The 16,595-nt window shown below is 44.1% G+C and overlaps 2 protein-coding genes across 3 annotated transcripts in view; one reads left to right on the forward strand and one right to left on the reverse strand.

The window, feature by feature from the left end:
- Positions 1-6,032, reverse strand: part of CDC73 (cell division cycle 73) — a 103,410-nt gene extending 97,378 nt beyond the window's left edge. Inside the window, exons 1-2 of the mRNA XM_027899248.1 lie at positions 5,873-6,032; positions 474-579 (exon numbers count right to left, since the gene is read on the reverse strand). Of these exons, the coding sequence (XP_027755049.1) occupies positions 474-579; positions 5,873-6,003 (237 nt within the window). The 5' untranslated portion in view covers positions 6,004-6,032. The remainder of the gene's footprint in view (positions 1-473; positions 580-5,872) is intronic.
- A 3,472-nt stretch (positions 6,033-9,504) lies between these two features.
- Positions 9,505-12,094, forward strand: GLRX2 (glutaredoxin 2). 2 transcript variants are annotated; one of them, XM_027899250.1, is made up of 4 exons: positions 9,505-9,572; positions 10,401-10,470; positions 10,894-11,070; positions 11,597-12,094. In XM_027899250.1, the coding sequence occupies exons 1-4, from the start codon at positions 9,520-9,522 to the stop codon at positions 11,714-11,716; spliced, it is 420 nt and encodes a 139-aa protein (XP_027755051.1). In that variant the 5' UTR covers positions 9,505-9,519; the 3' UTR covers positions 11,717-12,094. The 2 variants fall into 2 exon arrangements, with proteins under 2 accessions (XP_027755051.1, XP_027755052.1); XM_027899251.1 differs by lacking the exon at positions 9,505-9,572 and adding an exon at positions 10,219-10,239.
- Positions 12,095-16,595: the final 4,501 nt, after the last annotated feature.

Genomic DNA, 16,595 nt, shown 5'->3' on the forward strand with positions numbered 1-16,595 from the left:
AAGTCCACTCCAAAGCTACTCTGCTGTATTTTAGTCCATTCTGTTGATCTTTGCCCTCTCAGGCACTAAAGGAACATCTAGATTGGGATTGCACAACAGAACACACGGACAAAAGTACTCTTCTGAAATAGTGCTGGAAACAACTGCATCCACAGAATATCAAGAGAAACATTACTGTTAATATTTGGGTGACACACTCTTGCTGTAAAAGCAACCTGATGGTTTGAGGGATAATCTGTTAGGAAGCCACTTGTCAAGAAAAATACTCCCCCTTGGCAGGGACTGTCATGTGATCCTTATGGAGAGAGGGTGTTTTTTAAACTCTCACATGCACTAGCACACCTTGGTGCGTGTCTTTTTTCTCTTCCCCAGGCAAATTCATACACCTCAGTGCTACTACCATCCCCCAAAAACATCTACACACAGTGTCACTTATCACAAGAAAACGATCAAATTCGGTATGAGGTACTTACCGCAGCACGACGGACGTACACGGGATGGGAAAGGTGCACATTATTGAGCAGGAACAAGATAGAATCTAAAGTGTAGTATTCCCTGGGCTGGCCCTCTTTCCCTGTCCTGTAAAACAGTGAAACAAAAATAGTAACATTTAAACTCTCCACCTCTGTTTAAAGCACACGCTTTTTTAGAAAAGGTCTCTTTTCTTTATAGTAATATTACTATCAGGCTACTGCCAAACTGGTGAACCAACAATTGCATTAAAAAATGTGGGTGAAGGATACGTGTTCCTGCAGCCTCTTTACTGAACAAACTATATAAACTGTCCAAAATAAGCCACACTAAGAGCTGGATGGGTTGTAAAATAAACAAGCCAGACCTGGGAAACATTCACATTTCACAGGATTTATTCTGATTAATTATTATTATTAAAGGAACTGCCTTGCCTTATTTGGGACAGCCAAAGAAACATAACTGAACTGTGAGTGAAAAAAATTATTTCATGCTCTTCAGGTATAATAGGACAGAATTTTCACCCCTAGAGAAAGCACAGTGAAGAACTCAGAATATATAAATTCCATGGAGTCTGGAGAGCAAAGGGTTCAAAATGGTGCAAAAAGGTCAAAATAAGGAGCGACTAGAAACTAACTGCACACAAAACTAACAAACCCACAACCAACTATAAAATCACAAGGAGCTCCCATACTGACGTCAGACCACATCAGAGCAACACAGCAGCATCAAGTTCAATCTCAACTTTCAAATAGCTTGTTTCAAAGAGACACCTTTTAAGGCTAGAAGGGAACTTGTTCTGCACAACAATTAGCAAGAAAACCTCCCACCAAACAATAAACCTCCCAGTTCCAGCTGGGCTCCACGTACACTGAGCACAATTCCCCCCTCACACACGTTCACTCATTAGGCTGTTACGATAAGATTTTTGTACAGGAAGCAACGTCTGTTCGAGTTTCAAAACAAAACCTACTCCCTAAATACTCCAACTGCTGTGAGGAACAGAGCTGGCAGTCAGCTTCACCAGGACAGTAGCAAGAGCAGCGACTCCGCTGCCCGCTTGGGACCTGCCAGACCCCGGCTCCTCCACATTGCCCAGTCCCCTTCCCCAGCCGGCTGACTCACCTTAAAGCCCGAGTAAGACAAGCCAAAGCTATAAAATTTAAGACTGGTACAGAACTTTCACAAAACAAGATATTTCAGGAAGAAACCCTTCCATTAAAACCCTGAGAAGGAGCTTTCCCTTTTAAGTACAGCAGCTTTACTCATGGCTCCCCATCAGCATTGAAACAGAACATGCACCACAGAAGTACCAACTTCTCTGGGAGAAGGGAGACAAAATTAAAAATTACTCAGTCACAAATTAACCTGAAAGAGCTACACAAACACCTACTACAGCAAGGGAAGTGTCTTTTCTCAGTACTGCAGATTTAATACCACCACTGCTTCGCTTGCAATTCCTTTTCTGAAATCAGTCAGATGGAAGTGTCCAATAACCTATTCAGAACTCATTACTAAAAGTGAGGTTCAAAACATCCCCTTCCTAATGATGCCTGAGAAAACCAATATAGGAATATGATATAGAGAAAAGGGATCCAAAATACCAGTAGAACTGCAGAATAGAGGATCTTTCTACCACTGTTTCTTCCTTCCAAAAACTTCGTCTGCGTGGGGAGGGGGGGGGGGGGGTGTACATTTTGCTGCTGAAGAGGAAAGGGAAGAGACAAAGTATCTTTCAACTGCTGAGAAGCCAAAACTTGGCTCCACAACTCCAGCCAATAAAACTGGATTCCTCAGCAAGGAATTGTTTGAGTAAGCAGCGAAACGGTAACAATCTCTGATAAGGTGGTATCTAAACATATTTGGAGCAGTGGCAGAAACAAAAGCTTCCTCCACATAGGCTTGGCTCTGAAGTGAAGCCATGAATGTCCCATGATAGAGCTGTCACTTCATTCTAAAACAAACACTTTAGGTTATCCTAGGTCGGAAAAATTCATTATTTCTTTGGAGTGTGCCACATGCACTGAGCATTATATATAAGTTCAGCTGGTCATCTATTCAAGTTTTAGCAATATTTAGCAGTAAATGTCATAATTTAAAAACAAACAAACAAGATACTGAACCCTTACCTATCAATTTGAAAATACAGTATTACAAAGCCAGGGGCATTGCCAAGGCTCAGTAGGGCACAGCTGGTACTTCATCACTTCAATCCCGCACAGAAGAAATCCCTGTGCTCCAAGAGGATGTTTTATCAGGGGGACAAGATATTGCATGTTAAAAAGAAATCATCAGAGGGACAAGAAGTTGCATATGAGGAGAAAATCTAAGTCTAAACTGACATTTCAGCCTCAGTGTGTGCTCCTGCTCAATAAACAGCCAACTAAAAGCAAGCAGATCTGAGGGTAGCTTACCTCATTAAATTTACAAACATCCAAACAGAAATTGATTCTCTTATTTCCCATATTTAGTTACGGGATGAATTAGTTAAGAAAAAGATTAAATCTTTAAAGGCAAACTTCAATAAGCCCAGTAATAAGTATTAAAGCAAAACAACGAGTTGCATCTCTTGTAAAATAAAACTCCAGCTTAAAAATGGAGAAAATGTTTATATAATACAATTTCACCTGCTTGTTTCCAACAACACAAATTTATTTCCTGCTCATCCACTCACCTGTGGGCACCAGGAATTTATTAATTTTTTACTGATTTATTTCCTCTTTCCTGTTTCAAAGCCTGCATTTTGACAAAGGCAGTAAAGGCCTGTGTCTCATCCACAAAAGCAAGCAGAAATCTTTAAGAACACAAGAACGGGCACATCGAGTATCACACAAATGACAATAGCCAGGGCCAGCTGCTCTCTGTTCAAACTCCTCAGCTGTACATACAGCCCTCGGCTGGGCAAACAAAGCAATAAGTTTCTCTGTTAAATTGATTCCTTCCTTTGGTTTTGAAACAGATTTTATAATCACTTTTCAGGGGCCATGGATCAAAACACACAAAACACTTAATCTCAGGCCATCTAGCCTTCCTCATGTGCCAGCAGGAGTATTCACATAACTATTACCTGGAAGATCATCTGGATTAAAGTTAGTCTTTGTGCCCCCCCCTCCTTTTTCTTTTCCCTTCAGGTTACTTCTAACTTGGCTCAGTTCCTCAGACCAGTTCCCTGTTTGGCTGACTTTGGTGTAGCACAGGGAGAAGGCAGAGCAGGGCAGCACTGCTGACTTCTGCCAGCTGAGCTGCTCCAGGAGTCAGGGCTAAATGTCTTGTGGGGCTCCTTCTAATTCTAGCAGGGACAAATGCCACTGCTGCTGCTTGGACTGGCATTCCTCTCTCCAGGCTGGAGATGCAATTACAGCAAGCGTGCTGTGGACACCTGAACAGAAATCAAGGTCTGCTCTCTGAAAGGCTGAGCCGCCAATTGCTCAGTGCAAGCAGACTTTGAATCCTGTCAGGTGACCTGAATATAAAGGGGTTTGAATCTTAAAAGTTTTTTAAAGTGTTCCTCATAAATTTGGCCATTACATAAATTACCGGCTCCTAAACTGTGGTGTCAAAGCTACCGAGCGTGGCTTGCAGAACTGGTCTCAGTTTTACAGTGTCTTCAGTTTGAAGACACAACATGCAAAATGCCACAGTGGTTCACAAGAAACACTGTGAGCTGACAGCAGTGCAATCCTATCACAAGTTCAGGAGCCACTGGTCTAAAACAAGATTTACTAACTTACCTCAAGCAAATAAAACCCCTCCAAATTCTACCACATCTACCACAGGAGGTGAGTACACAGACAAGCTGTGAGGAGGTCATTGCTGCTGTTCTGCTCAGAGTATCACCTGATCACCCACAGTTCCTTCTTGACCACGAAGATAAAGCTGCCTGACTGTACATAACAAAGTTCTCCTCTCCAGCTGCTGTCTTTTTGGCTTTTGGGAACAATGCCTGGGTCTAATTCAAGCTCTCGTGAGCAGGAGTACAGTTGGGCTGGTGTATCAGTTTCTTGTTCCCTAGAGAAGAGCAGTGAGTTTTGTCTGTCCAGTTAACCAGTGCATGTTAATGCTTGGGAACAGCAACTTGTGGCAAGGACACCACCATGACTGTCCACACATCGCTCAGCAAAAATACAACTAAGACCTTTAATTACTATCTCAATATTTTTCTTCCCCTTTGGTCTAGCCACCAGTATCCCCTACTGAGCCAGGAAACACAAAAAACTCCAAAATTAGTTTCTGAAAGCTTGAAATAGCACATTGCTAGTTGTAACACACAAAGTAAAATCAGCTACAAAAAGCCCGTCTGCAAGTCAAGATAAACAAACAGGTTTTATTTCCTTTCTCTTTCCCAAACAACAAGTTAGGATACTAACACTTGTATCGTAATTATAAAAACAAAACTAAAAAATAATTCCTGGTCAGACTGAACGACAATTTCAGGGTTTTTTATTTTGGAGAAATCTGCAGGTTGTTCTGCTTCTCCACAAAGCTTCACAGGGTAACACAGCTGAAACACTTACTACCTGACCTTCAACAAGGAGCATTTTCTTTCTCCTGGGTTTGAAAGAGATTCGTTGGAATCCTTCTAGCGAGGGCTAGAAAAGCAAGCAGCTGCTGAATTCTGAGGAAAGGGTAACGAACAACTCCGTTGCAACATGAGCAATCCATATCACACCGGGAAATTCAACAGGTACAAACTCCCGTTTTCGAGAAGTTTTCGGAAAATGAGCATTTTATCTGATACTATCACTTAAGCCACGTAAACACTGTCTCTACTTGTTTATTACGAGAAGACCGATTAGAAAAAGCCTGGGCTGGGTCCTGCCCGGGAAGAGGTCCCGGGTAGGGAGGGGCAGGGCACCCGCACAGCTCACCGGGGCTCGCAGGTGAGCATAGGGGGAGCGTCGCTTGGACCCTGGTGTTCCAAAGCTCCAGGAGAGCAGCAACACAGATAAATAAACTAAGGTAGTTTAGTTATATACATAGAGAATATGCTGAGTTTGGAAGGGACTCATGGGGGTCACCGAGTCCGACCCCCTGTCCCTGCGCGGGACACCCCGGCAATGTCACCACGTGACGGACAGCGCTGTCCGAACAGCAAAGTAACTAAGAAAATCCTCCTTATCCACCGAAAAACCCAGAAAAACTCGGGAGAAGCCGCCTCCTGCCATCTCATCGCGTGAGTCTGCAGGACGCGGCAGGGAAAGCCGAGGAACGGCCCGGCCGCGGCCCTTCTGGGAGGGTTCGGGAGCCTTCCTCGAAGCGGGAGGGGACCGAGCCGGGGCAACTTCGGGGGGAACTTCGGGGCAACTTCTCCCTCCCTCCTCCTTATCCTCCTCCTCCCCCACCACCAACACCCGCGACCCCCGGGGTGGGGCCGCCGCCGCGGCCCCGCCGCGCCGCTCACCCCCAGATGACGTAGTTGGTCTTGACGTTCTTGGGCCAGGAGAACTCGCCGAAGATCACCTCGTCGCCCTTGACCACGATCTCCTTCTTCTGCGTGTTGTACTGCCGCAGCACGCTCAGCACGTCCGCCATCTTCGACCGCCCGCTCCGGCACCGCCGCCGCCGCCACCACCACCGCTGCTGCCGCCGCCCGCAGGACCCCGACGCCGCGCCCGGGGCTGCCCGGCGAGAATGCCTGAACCGCTGCAGCCGCCGCGCCGCCTAGAGGGGGAGACGCCGCGGACGCGTTGCCATGGCAGCGCCCCGCCCCACATTTTTGGGGCGTGGTGTAAGGGGGCGGGGTCTGAGGGGCGGGGCGAGGGGAGGACACTCCGTGTCCTCCCCTCGCCCCGCCCCTCAGGCCACGCCCCCATGGAAAAGACCACGCCCCCTCCCCGCCATCTGCTGGAAAGCGGCGGGAAGAAATCCCTTAACGCCTATTTGCCCCGGAGTTTTAATGTGTTTTGTGTGAAAATTTGGAGTTGTTTAGCCTGGGGAGGCCTCATCACTCTCTACAACTGCCCGTGAGGAGGTTGTAGCCGAAGTGGAGGTCGGTCTCTTCTCCCAGACAACTATCCGTAAGGCAAGAGGGCATGATCCTAAGCTCTGCCAGGGGAGGTTCAGGTTGGATATTAGGAGGAAATTCTTTACGGAGAGAGTGATCGGACGTTGGAATGGGCTGCCCAGGGAGGTGGTGGATTCGCCAGCCCTGGAGGTTTTTAAGATGAGACTGGATGTGGCACTCAGTGCCATGGTGTAGCGCTGGATCAAGGGTTGGACTTGATGATCCGGAAGGTCTTTCCCAACCCGGCTGTTTCCATGATTCTATGAGAAAAGTCACCACATGCAGGCACTGCCTTAGTTTATCTGCCCCGCTTCCCCCCTCCTGGAGCTGGGATGCACCAGGATGCCCTCAGTGTCAGCCGGGTCACGGCACTGGGATGGTTTGTGCAGTGGTATAAGCTGGAGGGTTTTTTGGTGATGAGGAGGTTTTAGAGGGTGCTGGCAGGGGGATTTGGGGGTGCTAATGGGGTTTTGCGGGCCGCTGGGATGTATTTGGGGGTGTTAATACGGTTTCAGGGGGTGCTGGCAGGGTTTTGAGGATGCTAAAGCACACTAAAATGAGGTTTGGGGGTGCTGTGTGTTGGGGGGGGATACTGGGATGGCTTGTGATGCACTAGGAGGCGTTTTGTTGGTGCTAAAGAGGTTTCGGGGGGTGCTGGCAGGGATCTGGGGATGGCTAATGGAGCTTTACCCTGTTATCCCTGACTGTGTGCCCGGCAGCACAGTCAGTGCTGGCTGGGACAGCACAGACACACAGAGGAACACCTCAAGAAGAGAGGGAATGGCAGGAACCTGTGTTAGGGGAGGTTTAGGTTGGATGTCAGGAAAACATTGTTTACCCAGAGGGTGGTTGGGCACTGAACAGGCTCCCCAGGGCAGTGGTCACAGCACCAAGCCTGGCAGAGCTCAAGCAGAATTTGGACAACAGGAGGTGGACTGGATTTCCAGTTTAGGATATTCTGTAACTCCATGGTTCTCTCAGAAGCTGTATGTGCATCTTGCTCTACAGGCTGCAGAGAAAATCTTCTGGATCCTGGATATAAAGTGGGGAAAAAAAAGATAGAAATATGTCTGCCTTATCAATCACAAAAATGCCATCTAATTCTAGTATGAATAAGTCATCAAAAGACCACAGCAAAAAAAAAAAAAAAAAAAAAAAAAAAAAAAAAAAAAAAAAAAAAAAAAAAAAAAAAAAAAAAAAAAAAAAAAAAAAAAAAAAAAAAAAAAAAAAAAAAAAAAAAAAAAAAAAAAAAAAAAAAAAAAAAAAAAAAAAAAAAAAAGATAATTAAGAAAATATTTATTGCCTCTGCATCCAGAGGAGGACAAACAGTAACTCCATGGAGCACATCCTGTGGTACCTCATGGAGTTTGGGATCTCAGAGCTCCTGTCACACCGTTTGCTCACCGGAGCAGCCGCACAGCTGTGGCTGGATAGAGCTCCCTCTGTGCTCCAGGTTAATTCCTTCTGCTCAGACACACAAAAACTGGGAGTGTGGCACTTCCCAGCAGAACCCAACAGGCTGCTGCCCCTCCAGGGAATACAGATTGCAGGGTCTAAGGCCTGGAAGAAAGCTACCATCATGGCTTATTCCAACCTTTGATGCTCAGGATTTTCTGAACACCTTCTCACACTGGCAGAAAGCATTATCCCTTCTCAAACCTGCAAAAGGCAAAGTTGGGTCACTTTTCTCCCTGTAACACATGCCAAGAACTGACAAAACAGTCAACAGCCCACAGAATTCCCTGTTCCAAGATGTCAGCAATATCCCCATCTGTGTCAGAAGCACTCAGCATGTGACATACCATGAGTGCATTTATAACATTTCACATGTGGTATTGAAATAGTAACACACAAATATAACACACCAACTACTAACATGGTGAATTATACCAATCACTGCCAATGTTTATTTGTCAATGCATACAGAGTAATATTGATGTACTTAGAAGACAAAGATGTAATGAATAAACAGAATATAATTCCTTGGACTGGATTTGGAATTATTACTAGAGCTATGGCTCATGAAAATTAGAATGGGACTTGAAATGCTTCCAGTGGGCCAAGTCCTCTTTCCATGCCTCATCCAAATACCTGTATCACCTAAGCCAGAGCTTCGTCTTAGGAAACACATCCTGTACATCTGCTACCCTACAGATAATACTTTCTTCAGTATTACAGTGTTACAATGACACCAAAAAGCCACTCATTTCAGTGCTGCTGCTCAGGGAGAAGGGAATGGAGTGGCACAGAATCAGCTGCACACACGGCTGCAAAGAGATTTCTTTTCAGATTTTGAGAAAATGTTGCAGTTCTGGTTTCCTTTTTTGCTTAAGGGTGCCTTCATCTGGGGAGAACGCTGAGAAACAAAGTTCAGCAAGGCAGTGTGTGCATTGGCAGTGTTCACCAGGGACACGATGTCTGCACCCTGAGGAGCAGGAACACTGAGGGAGGCAGGGAACAAAGGGTGGAGCAGCACGAGGTGGGGTGGTCGTGCCCTGCTGAAATCAGTGCAGGTACAGAACAAAGGATGGAGCAGCACAGAGGGTGTGTGGTCACGCTCTGTAAGGAACAATGCAGGTAACGGGAGCCAAAGGAACGACCTAAACCGTGACCAAACTTCACTCCAGTAACCCCACGTGTGCTCAGGGCTGAAGCCAAACTCCACCTCAACAGAAAACGGCGTCAACCGTAATTCACCTTTTCTCCTCCCTGGAAGAAAACAATATAAATACAGGTTAAGAGAGCAGGGAGGTCAGAGAACCCACTCCATCCCTGCCCCTCTCCTGACCCCCATCCCGGGAAATCCCCCCACCCCTGCCCCTCTCCTGACCCCCATCCTGGGAAATCCACTCCATCCCTGCCCCTCTCCCGACTCCCATCCTGGGAAATCCCCCTCATCCCTGCCCCTCTCCTGCCCCTCATCCCGCCGGCAGCTGCTCCGGCAGCGCTCCGGGCAGCCCCGTGGGGCGGTGCGGGGGCCTAGCGGGAGGCGTCGGACCGCAGTGAAGACTGCGGGAAAGGCCCCGCCCCTTCCGGTGTCGGCAATGGCTCTGCAGGGGGCGCTGCGCCGGGCGGCGGCGGCGGCGTGGGGGGGGAGGTGAGAGAGGGACAGGGAGAGGGGCCGGGAATGGGATTGGGAATGGGATTGGGATGGGGACTGGGATCGGGGTTGGGACTGGGATCGGGACGGGACTGGGAGAGGGATCGGGACGGGACTGGGAGAGGGATCGGGACTGGGATTGGGACCGGGGTCGTGATCGGGATTGAGACCAGGATGGGACTGGGAGAGGGATCTGGTTTGGGAGAAGGAGAGGGATAGGGATTGGGACAGGGACTGGGATAGGGATTGGAAGAGGCATCATGAAAGGGATGAGGAACCGGGAGAAGGATCGGGATGGGGAGAGGGATCACCAGGCCCGCGATCGAGGCCGGGGTCTGGATCGGGACCAGTATCGGGACAGGGATCGGGACCAGTATCGGGACAGGGATCGGGACCAGTATCGGGACAGGGGTCGTGATCGTGTGGCGCTGCCGTGGGAGCAGCGGCGGTTCCCGGCGGCCGGGCCGGCACGGGCGGGAAGGATGCCGGTGCTCCCGCGGGACCGGGCGGTGCCGCGGGAGGGACACGCGTCGGGCGCGCCGGGAGCGGAGCGTTTGGAGAGTAACGGCCCGGCGGGGCTGCCCGGCGGCTCCGGCACCGGCGCTGCTCTGCTCCCCCCGCTCCCGGCCCTGTTCTGTCCCCGCGGGCGCTGAGCGCTGGAACGGTGCGGGTACTGCAGCCGAAATGAACTTGCACGTAAGAGAGAAATCAGTTAAAAAAAAAAAAAAAACAAAACAAACAGGACAAAGCCAGACCTTGATTCGTGAACTGCAAAACGTGATGTTCGTTTCAAAGCTCGAATATCTGATTGTGATTTCTTGTTAGTTCTAGGATGGGGAGCCTACAGTCTACTTCTGTGGGATTGTCTAATGAGGCTGCTGTGAGTCAAATACAGGTAACGTTATTTATGTGGCTTCTACTTATTTTCAACATTTATACAAGCTATGAGGACTCAAAACCTTTTCTTATTTATACTAAGAAATGCTGTAAACAGTTCTGCATGTTGAACCTGTTCTTATGGTTATTATGTTTATCCAGTCATGCTGGCAGCATTGTTTATCCACAGCCCTGGAACCTGATCTTCCTAGGCTGAACCCATTTCATGTTTTTTCAGACCTCTCCTCAATTTTTTGGAGTCAAGTACAGGTCAAACATGGCTTCATGGGTCCCAGCAGTAATCTTCTGTATTTGTTACCATAATAACAGTGTTTTGACTTCTGTGTTAGTTTTCATGACTGTTCAATATTGTTGGAAATGTACTGGCATAAAGCTCACTGACTTCAACCTCACTGACTTCAGCTTTCTTTTGAACATCCAGAACATCATTTCAGACAACTGTGTGGTGATTTTCTCTAAAACAACGTGCCCATACTGCAAAATGGCAAAAAAGCTGTTTGAGGGTTTGAATGTGAACTACACAGCTGTGGAACTGGACACAAACACAAATGGGAGTCTGTTCCAGGACATTCTTGAGCAGATGACAGGTGGCAGAACAGTGAGTATCTTCTACACGTGACAAGCAAAGTAAGAACTTGGAATACACACGTCCCCCCTTAGGGTATGTTTATGTCAAGTTCTTCATCTTTTTGAGACAAGTAACTTGGGATACAAGCTCCTAAATTAAAGACAAGGTACTGCAGAAGGGTTCTGTACTCTCTCTTCCTCTAGAGCTCCCGTGGCTATCCCTCAGTTATCTTTTCCATACTGTCACTAAAATAATTGAAGTATCATTTTTCATCTGTATGTTTAATCCATTGTGTTTAACAATTGCCTTGTATTTTATTTTCTACAGTCTCACCTGACTTAGTTATTACAAACTCCCACACAGTGACTTCATCCCAGTTCTGAGGGGCAAAGTTTCCCATCTCTGTAAATACTAGAGAAACATGAGTTGTACACTAATATTATACATACATCTAGAAGAACACAACTGTTGTGTGCATTAGAGTCCATGTGGGCTTACTTAAGACTTTTATCTTTTTTCCAGGAAGCAACTAATGCAATTTTTGTTTTCTTGATAGGTCCCAAGAGTGTTTATCAATGGGACTTGTATTGGAGGTGCAACAGATACTCAGAGGCTTCATGATGAAGGCAAACTGCTTCCTTTAGTTCATCAGTGTCAAATAAAAGCAAATTCCTGAGCAGCCATCCAGCTTAGCTTCATCTTCCTTTGTATAAACACAATTTCAGATGAATGCAGAAGATCACAAAGATACACAGCATGAGCTGCACTCAGCAACTTCAGACCACGGCTTTCTGAATCACAGATCATCCTCTGACAGACTCTTTATGGACTCATCAAATTAATTGGTGCCCTTGTTTAAGCTTTGTTATAATCAAAATGGTCATTAAAAATCATTATGTAACTCAGGGCTCGAAGTGTGAGACACTGACGTTGTCTCGTGGCTCTTACGTCCCGCTTCAGAGAGGTCTAAACTGTACCAGAATAACGTGTATTTTTTTGCTGCACATTAGTTTGCCTTCTAGCTTTGTTTCAATAAATGCTCAGTATAATTTAATGTTGCCTTTAAATTCAGTTCTTCTCTGTCAGTTTGTAATGAAGAAAGTATGAAGCCCAAGGAGGCTGCAGTGATTGTGGGGGGTGTGTGTGTCTGCCTCTCACATTTCAGTGCCTGATCACCGAGCTCCCAAACTGTATAGCCACTTGAACAAAAAAAGGGAATAAGGAGGGGAAGTAATGGCTTTCATACCTACTCTGCACTGCAAAGTATCAGTCTGTATAGGGCCATTCAGGAATTCTCCTGGGGAGCCAGACAGCTCACTGACAACGAACTGCAGCTACAAACCATGGCACGATAATCCAGCAATGTTATAAAAAAAGACGACTAAGTCAAAGGGGTCTAATATGCATAGAGTTTATTTAGTACTCAAATTCTACAGTCAGAATGCAGTTTACTAGCCATTTTAACTTTCAGTTAAATGTCTCAAAGAAAATTGCTAAAGTTCAATACTTTCAGTACAATGTACATCCAAAGCCAGAACAGGCAATGCCAAGACTCTTGGTTATTTCAAGTCCATATGCAAGTAAAAAATTCTATCCCATTCTTCAGTAAAAGGGACCATTACACAACTAAAGGTGCACACATTAGAATGAAAACATTAGTCAATTAATTTTTACTCAGTTTTTATGAGTTAGACTCCTGTTATTTCCACTGCTTTCAACACTGCATGTACCTAAACTACTTTTTTCCCCCTTCAAGGGAAAAAAGCATCACATTTATCTTCAGCTCCAGATAGCCAGGACTGCAAGAGTGTAATTTTAATTTGACAGCTTTATTTTTGTGATGCAGGTTTGAAACCACATCATGTATAGAAAGTCTTCAGAATAGAGTTGTCTGCACTGTGCATCTTTAATGTGTAATAAGCTGATGAAACACACTGGCCTCGTTATATTTTTATTGCCTTTACTGTGTCTTGCACAGTCATCAGGATGAACACACAAATGTGCATGTCCTCCTGAATTTATACTTAGTAAAGCAGTTTATTTTGCACATACAGTCATAAAAGAATACCAAGTACTCTTTTCCTCTGCGCAGAATTCTTCGGCCAGTTGAGCATTTTCAGAAGTTTAGCAATAATTTTGCCCCTGAAAGCTGATAAACCCATCACATAAAAATAACAACAATAGTACGCAAAGGAATTTTTCAAAGCTCTTTTCATTTTTGTTCCCTGTTTAGGGAACTTGTTTTTTAAACAGTAGTCTAAAATAACCCTTTGAGTTCCAAGCTTCGGAAATCCCAGGGCATTGTCACTTAAGGCAATAATCTAATCCAGCTGGAGAAAACATGCTGTATGCCTGCAGATCCAAGTGAGTGCCCGTTTATTAAAGGAGATATGTCTTAAGGCACCCAAAGGGTTAATTATGTTTCTTTTTAACCACATTAAGGCTCCCCATCCAAATAGTTTTCCATTAATTGTGTATAATTTCACAGAAAGTAGCAGCAAGACAGTGCCTTCGTTATTGGATGGCACAAAGCCATGTTATGTTTAAGTTATTTAAACATGACATGGCAGTTAAAGTGTGGTTCTACTCTAGGAAATAAAAAAACCAAAACAACAAACTAACAAACAAATTAAGAGACTCAAGAACAGTCATTAAAAATTTCCATAATTTTGTGCCCAGCGTCATCTCCAGGACAAAGCTGTTTATCTTAAAATATGCTTGCCCTGGGATCTGAATATTAAAATGTATCCACTAAAAGATATGGATACCTGCTCGTCCAGCCTAAATCACAAGCTTCTAAGAAGTGTGAGATGCTGGAAACAAACAATGAGTTTTTTAACTAAGCACACAGATCTGGGAATGTGCCCATCTGTTGCTTTTTTACACAGAATTCTTTTTAAGAGTAGAACTGCACTTTTATAGGAGAATGAAAAGACATTTAATTTGTAACTAATTGTGCTTAACTCTTAAGAAGCTGGTTAACATTAGGAAAACAACTATATTATTTGTTAATGAAGCATTTGTAAAAGTTCTCCACATACCTCATATATATGCAAATATATATATATTTTTAAAGTCAGAATGCAGAAACACCTAAAGAAAACCACGCTTTAAGTATCAAAATTATAAATCCAAATATGTAAGCACGCATAGTTAAAGACACACCTTCTGCTGAAATTAGCTAACCTTACATGTTATGTCTTTAAGAGCAGCACATACACAATATACTGTCCTAGTTAGTGTATCACCTTTCCCCCCCAGAACTCTCATTCAGCAACCTGTCCACAATACTGTGTCATGGGGAGGTGAAATCTCTACCATTCCAGCAAGAAAGTCATTAAAACAGCTTGCTTACAGCACATCTGCACCGCAAACCACTGCAGACAGCAGAATAAACCTATACACTGATGAAGTGTCTGAGAAAATAAGGATTAAAAGCACAAGCAAATGATACTTTGCTTGGGTTTACTTCTACATGCTGTTCTTTGAATACTTTCTCTAGTCAATACTGCAAAGAAGCTGCCTGTTTATCCAGAATATTAATTTAAACGTTTCCCTAATTCTGCATATGACAGCAGCTTGATAATATGTAATGGAATAAAAAGTTTCCAACCACTGAGCTAATTCTAGAAAAAAAAGCTTTACATTTGAAAAGCCAATTGTAAGAGGTTACTTTATAAAAATAAAGTCATTCACAGGCAGGTGCTGGATTTTTGTAAATAAACAAAGTATACTTTTGTCACTGATTTTTACACAAAGTTTTACCAAAAATCTGATAGATACAGCAAATTAAATGTTTTGCAAAAGATTTATATAATTCAAGAAAAAAAGTTTATCCATTCTTTAAAAAATTAAAATAAATACTATGACATCAGTTCCGGTGTAAGTAGCTAAGTGCTCAATGACGGCAAAAAGGCAGAACAGAGGCAAAAATAAAAAAAAAGGAATGGATGAGAGCTTGTGAGAAAAAGATTCAAGTATAGGCCTGAGGTGACAAAGGATGGGAAAGGAGGAGAAAATCCAACATTACAGAAAAAAGGAAGGGTAAAGTGAAAAGGTAATAGAAGAAAAAACCCAAATGGAATCAAAACTAAAGCTTGTTACAGTAGCTGTGAGTCAGGGACGTGGTTCAGCAGCAGAGCATCTTCTGCAATGCACAAAAATATTTTCATAGTGTTTTTAGAGACAGAGCCATTATTAAAATACACTTCCAAAACTGCTGGTGTTTCTTTAAGCCAAGAATATGTATTTTGTTGAATAGTCTTTTAAAGCCATAACCATTTATGGGCACCAGTTAAACAACAAGGATGCAAAAGAACAACAAACACAAGCCCCCTTATGATTTATGTTTAACAAAGAGGTTTAACAGTGGTTTTTAAGCAGCAAGGTATTTTAGGGCCAGTTATTAGTAGCCTTCACACAGTGGGCATTTAGACTGGCCCTTGTGACTGCAGAGCTACACCTACTTTTAGACTTCTCTTTTTTTTTTTTTTTTTAAATACAGAGGAATATAGGTAAAGACCCCTTATTTTGCCTGTAATCTAATTCTACGAGCTTCCCAAACTGTCCTACTCTTTGCTCCAGGTCTAAAATTCCTGACATGAAATTCTAACTCTTGGCCCTCTCCACATTCTTGATTGTGTCCCTTTTCCATGAAGAACCCTGGCCTTTGATTTTCGTTCCTTACAGCTCTTCATTATAGAAGAATATTTTACCTCTGTTGTGCTTCCAAACATTAGAACCTTTTTTCTTTTCCTAAAGTGCCTGAACATTACAGCCTTAGACATAATTGTATAATACCTCAGAATTGTTAAGGGGGTCACAGTGAAATGGCAGCCAAAGTGAAACCTGTCAGTTCTGTCAGATATCAGGAGCTCGTCCACTCTACAGCTGCCTTCTGCATTTAGACTCATTTTAATCAATATTTTGAATAAAATTAACTAGCTTTAAGCTTCTCCCTGTTCAATTTGTACTGATAAACTGCACTGCACAATTATAGCCCCATTTCTGCTTTGTTAGCCCAAGTATTCCTCCAATGCAAACACCACTATTAATTTCAAAGAGTTCGTGTCTCCTCTTTAGTGAAAAGGGAGGTCATTGACTGTACACTGAACTAATAATGCTTCAGCTTAGCAACTCTGTCTTAGTTCACTTTTTTCTATTATTTTTGAAGCACTGCAGTAATTATTGCCTCTTTACATGTCTAGATATCGGTTTGGAAATCACCAGTTTAATAACTAAACTCAGAACACGTTTATGTTACGGCAAATGAGTCATGCTGTCCCCTAAAATTCAGTGTGTGGGCAGACAAGGGTCCAGTCTAGGGAAAAGGAATATGCAGCATCATTATTCTACGCCCCTTCCTGGAAGATAATAACAAACCCAAAAAGAAAATTATAGGAACAAAGGTCACACTATAAAGTTTCAGTTGTGAGCATTTACTTCATTTTCCCCTGCCTGTGTAAATCTTAAGGAAGGAGGAGATGACACTGGTGGTCTCACCAGTGCTAGTTTTCCACTGTATAACCAAACCACTTAGAATATTCTATTTCTAG

The sequence above is a fragment of the Empidonax traillii genome, unplaced genomic scaffold (assembly GCF_003031625.1).
Source record: "Empidonax traillii isolate 1590-97213 ecotype Southwest subspecies unplaced genomic scaffold, ASM303162v1 scaffold652:size654491, whole genome shotgun sequence".
Classification (NCBI taxonomy): domain Eukaryota; kingdom Metazoa; phylum Chordata; class Aves; order Passeriformes; family Tyrannidae; genus Empidonax; species Empidonax traillii.

Excerpts from the sequence above, each read along its gene's own strand:
- GLRX2 (XM_027899250.1), top strand. The coding sequence starts at position 9,520 with ATGGCTCTGCAGGGGGCGCTGCGCCGGGCGGCGGCGGCGGCGTGGGGG. Across the intron at positions 9,573-10,400 it reads GCGGCGGCGTGGGGGGGGAG|TTCTAGGATGGGGAGCCTAC; the intron begins GTGAGAGAGGGA and ends ATTTCTTGTTAG. Across the intron at positions 11,071-11,596 it reads AGATGACAGGTGGCAGAACA|GTCCCAAGAGTGTTTATCAA; the intron begins GTGAGTATCTTC and ends TTTTCTTGATAG.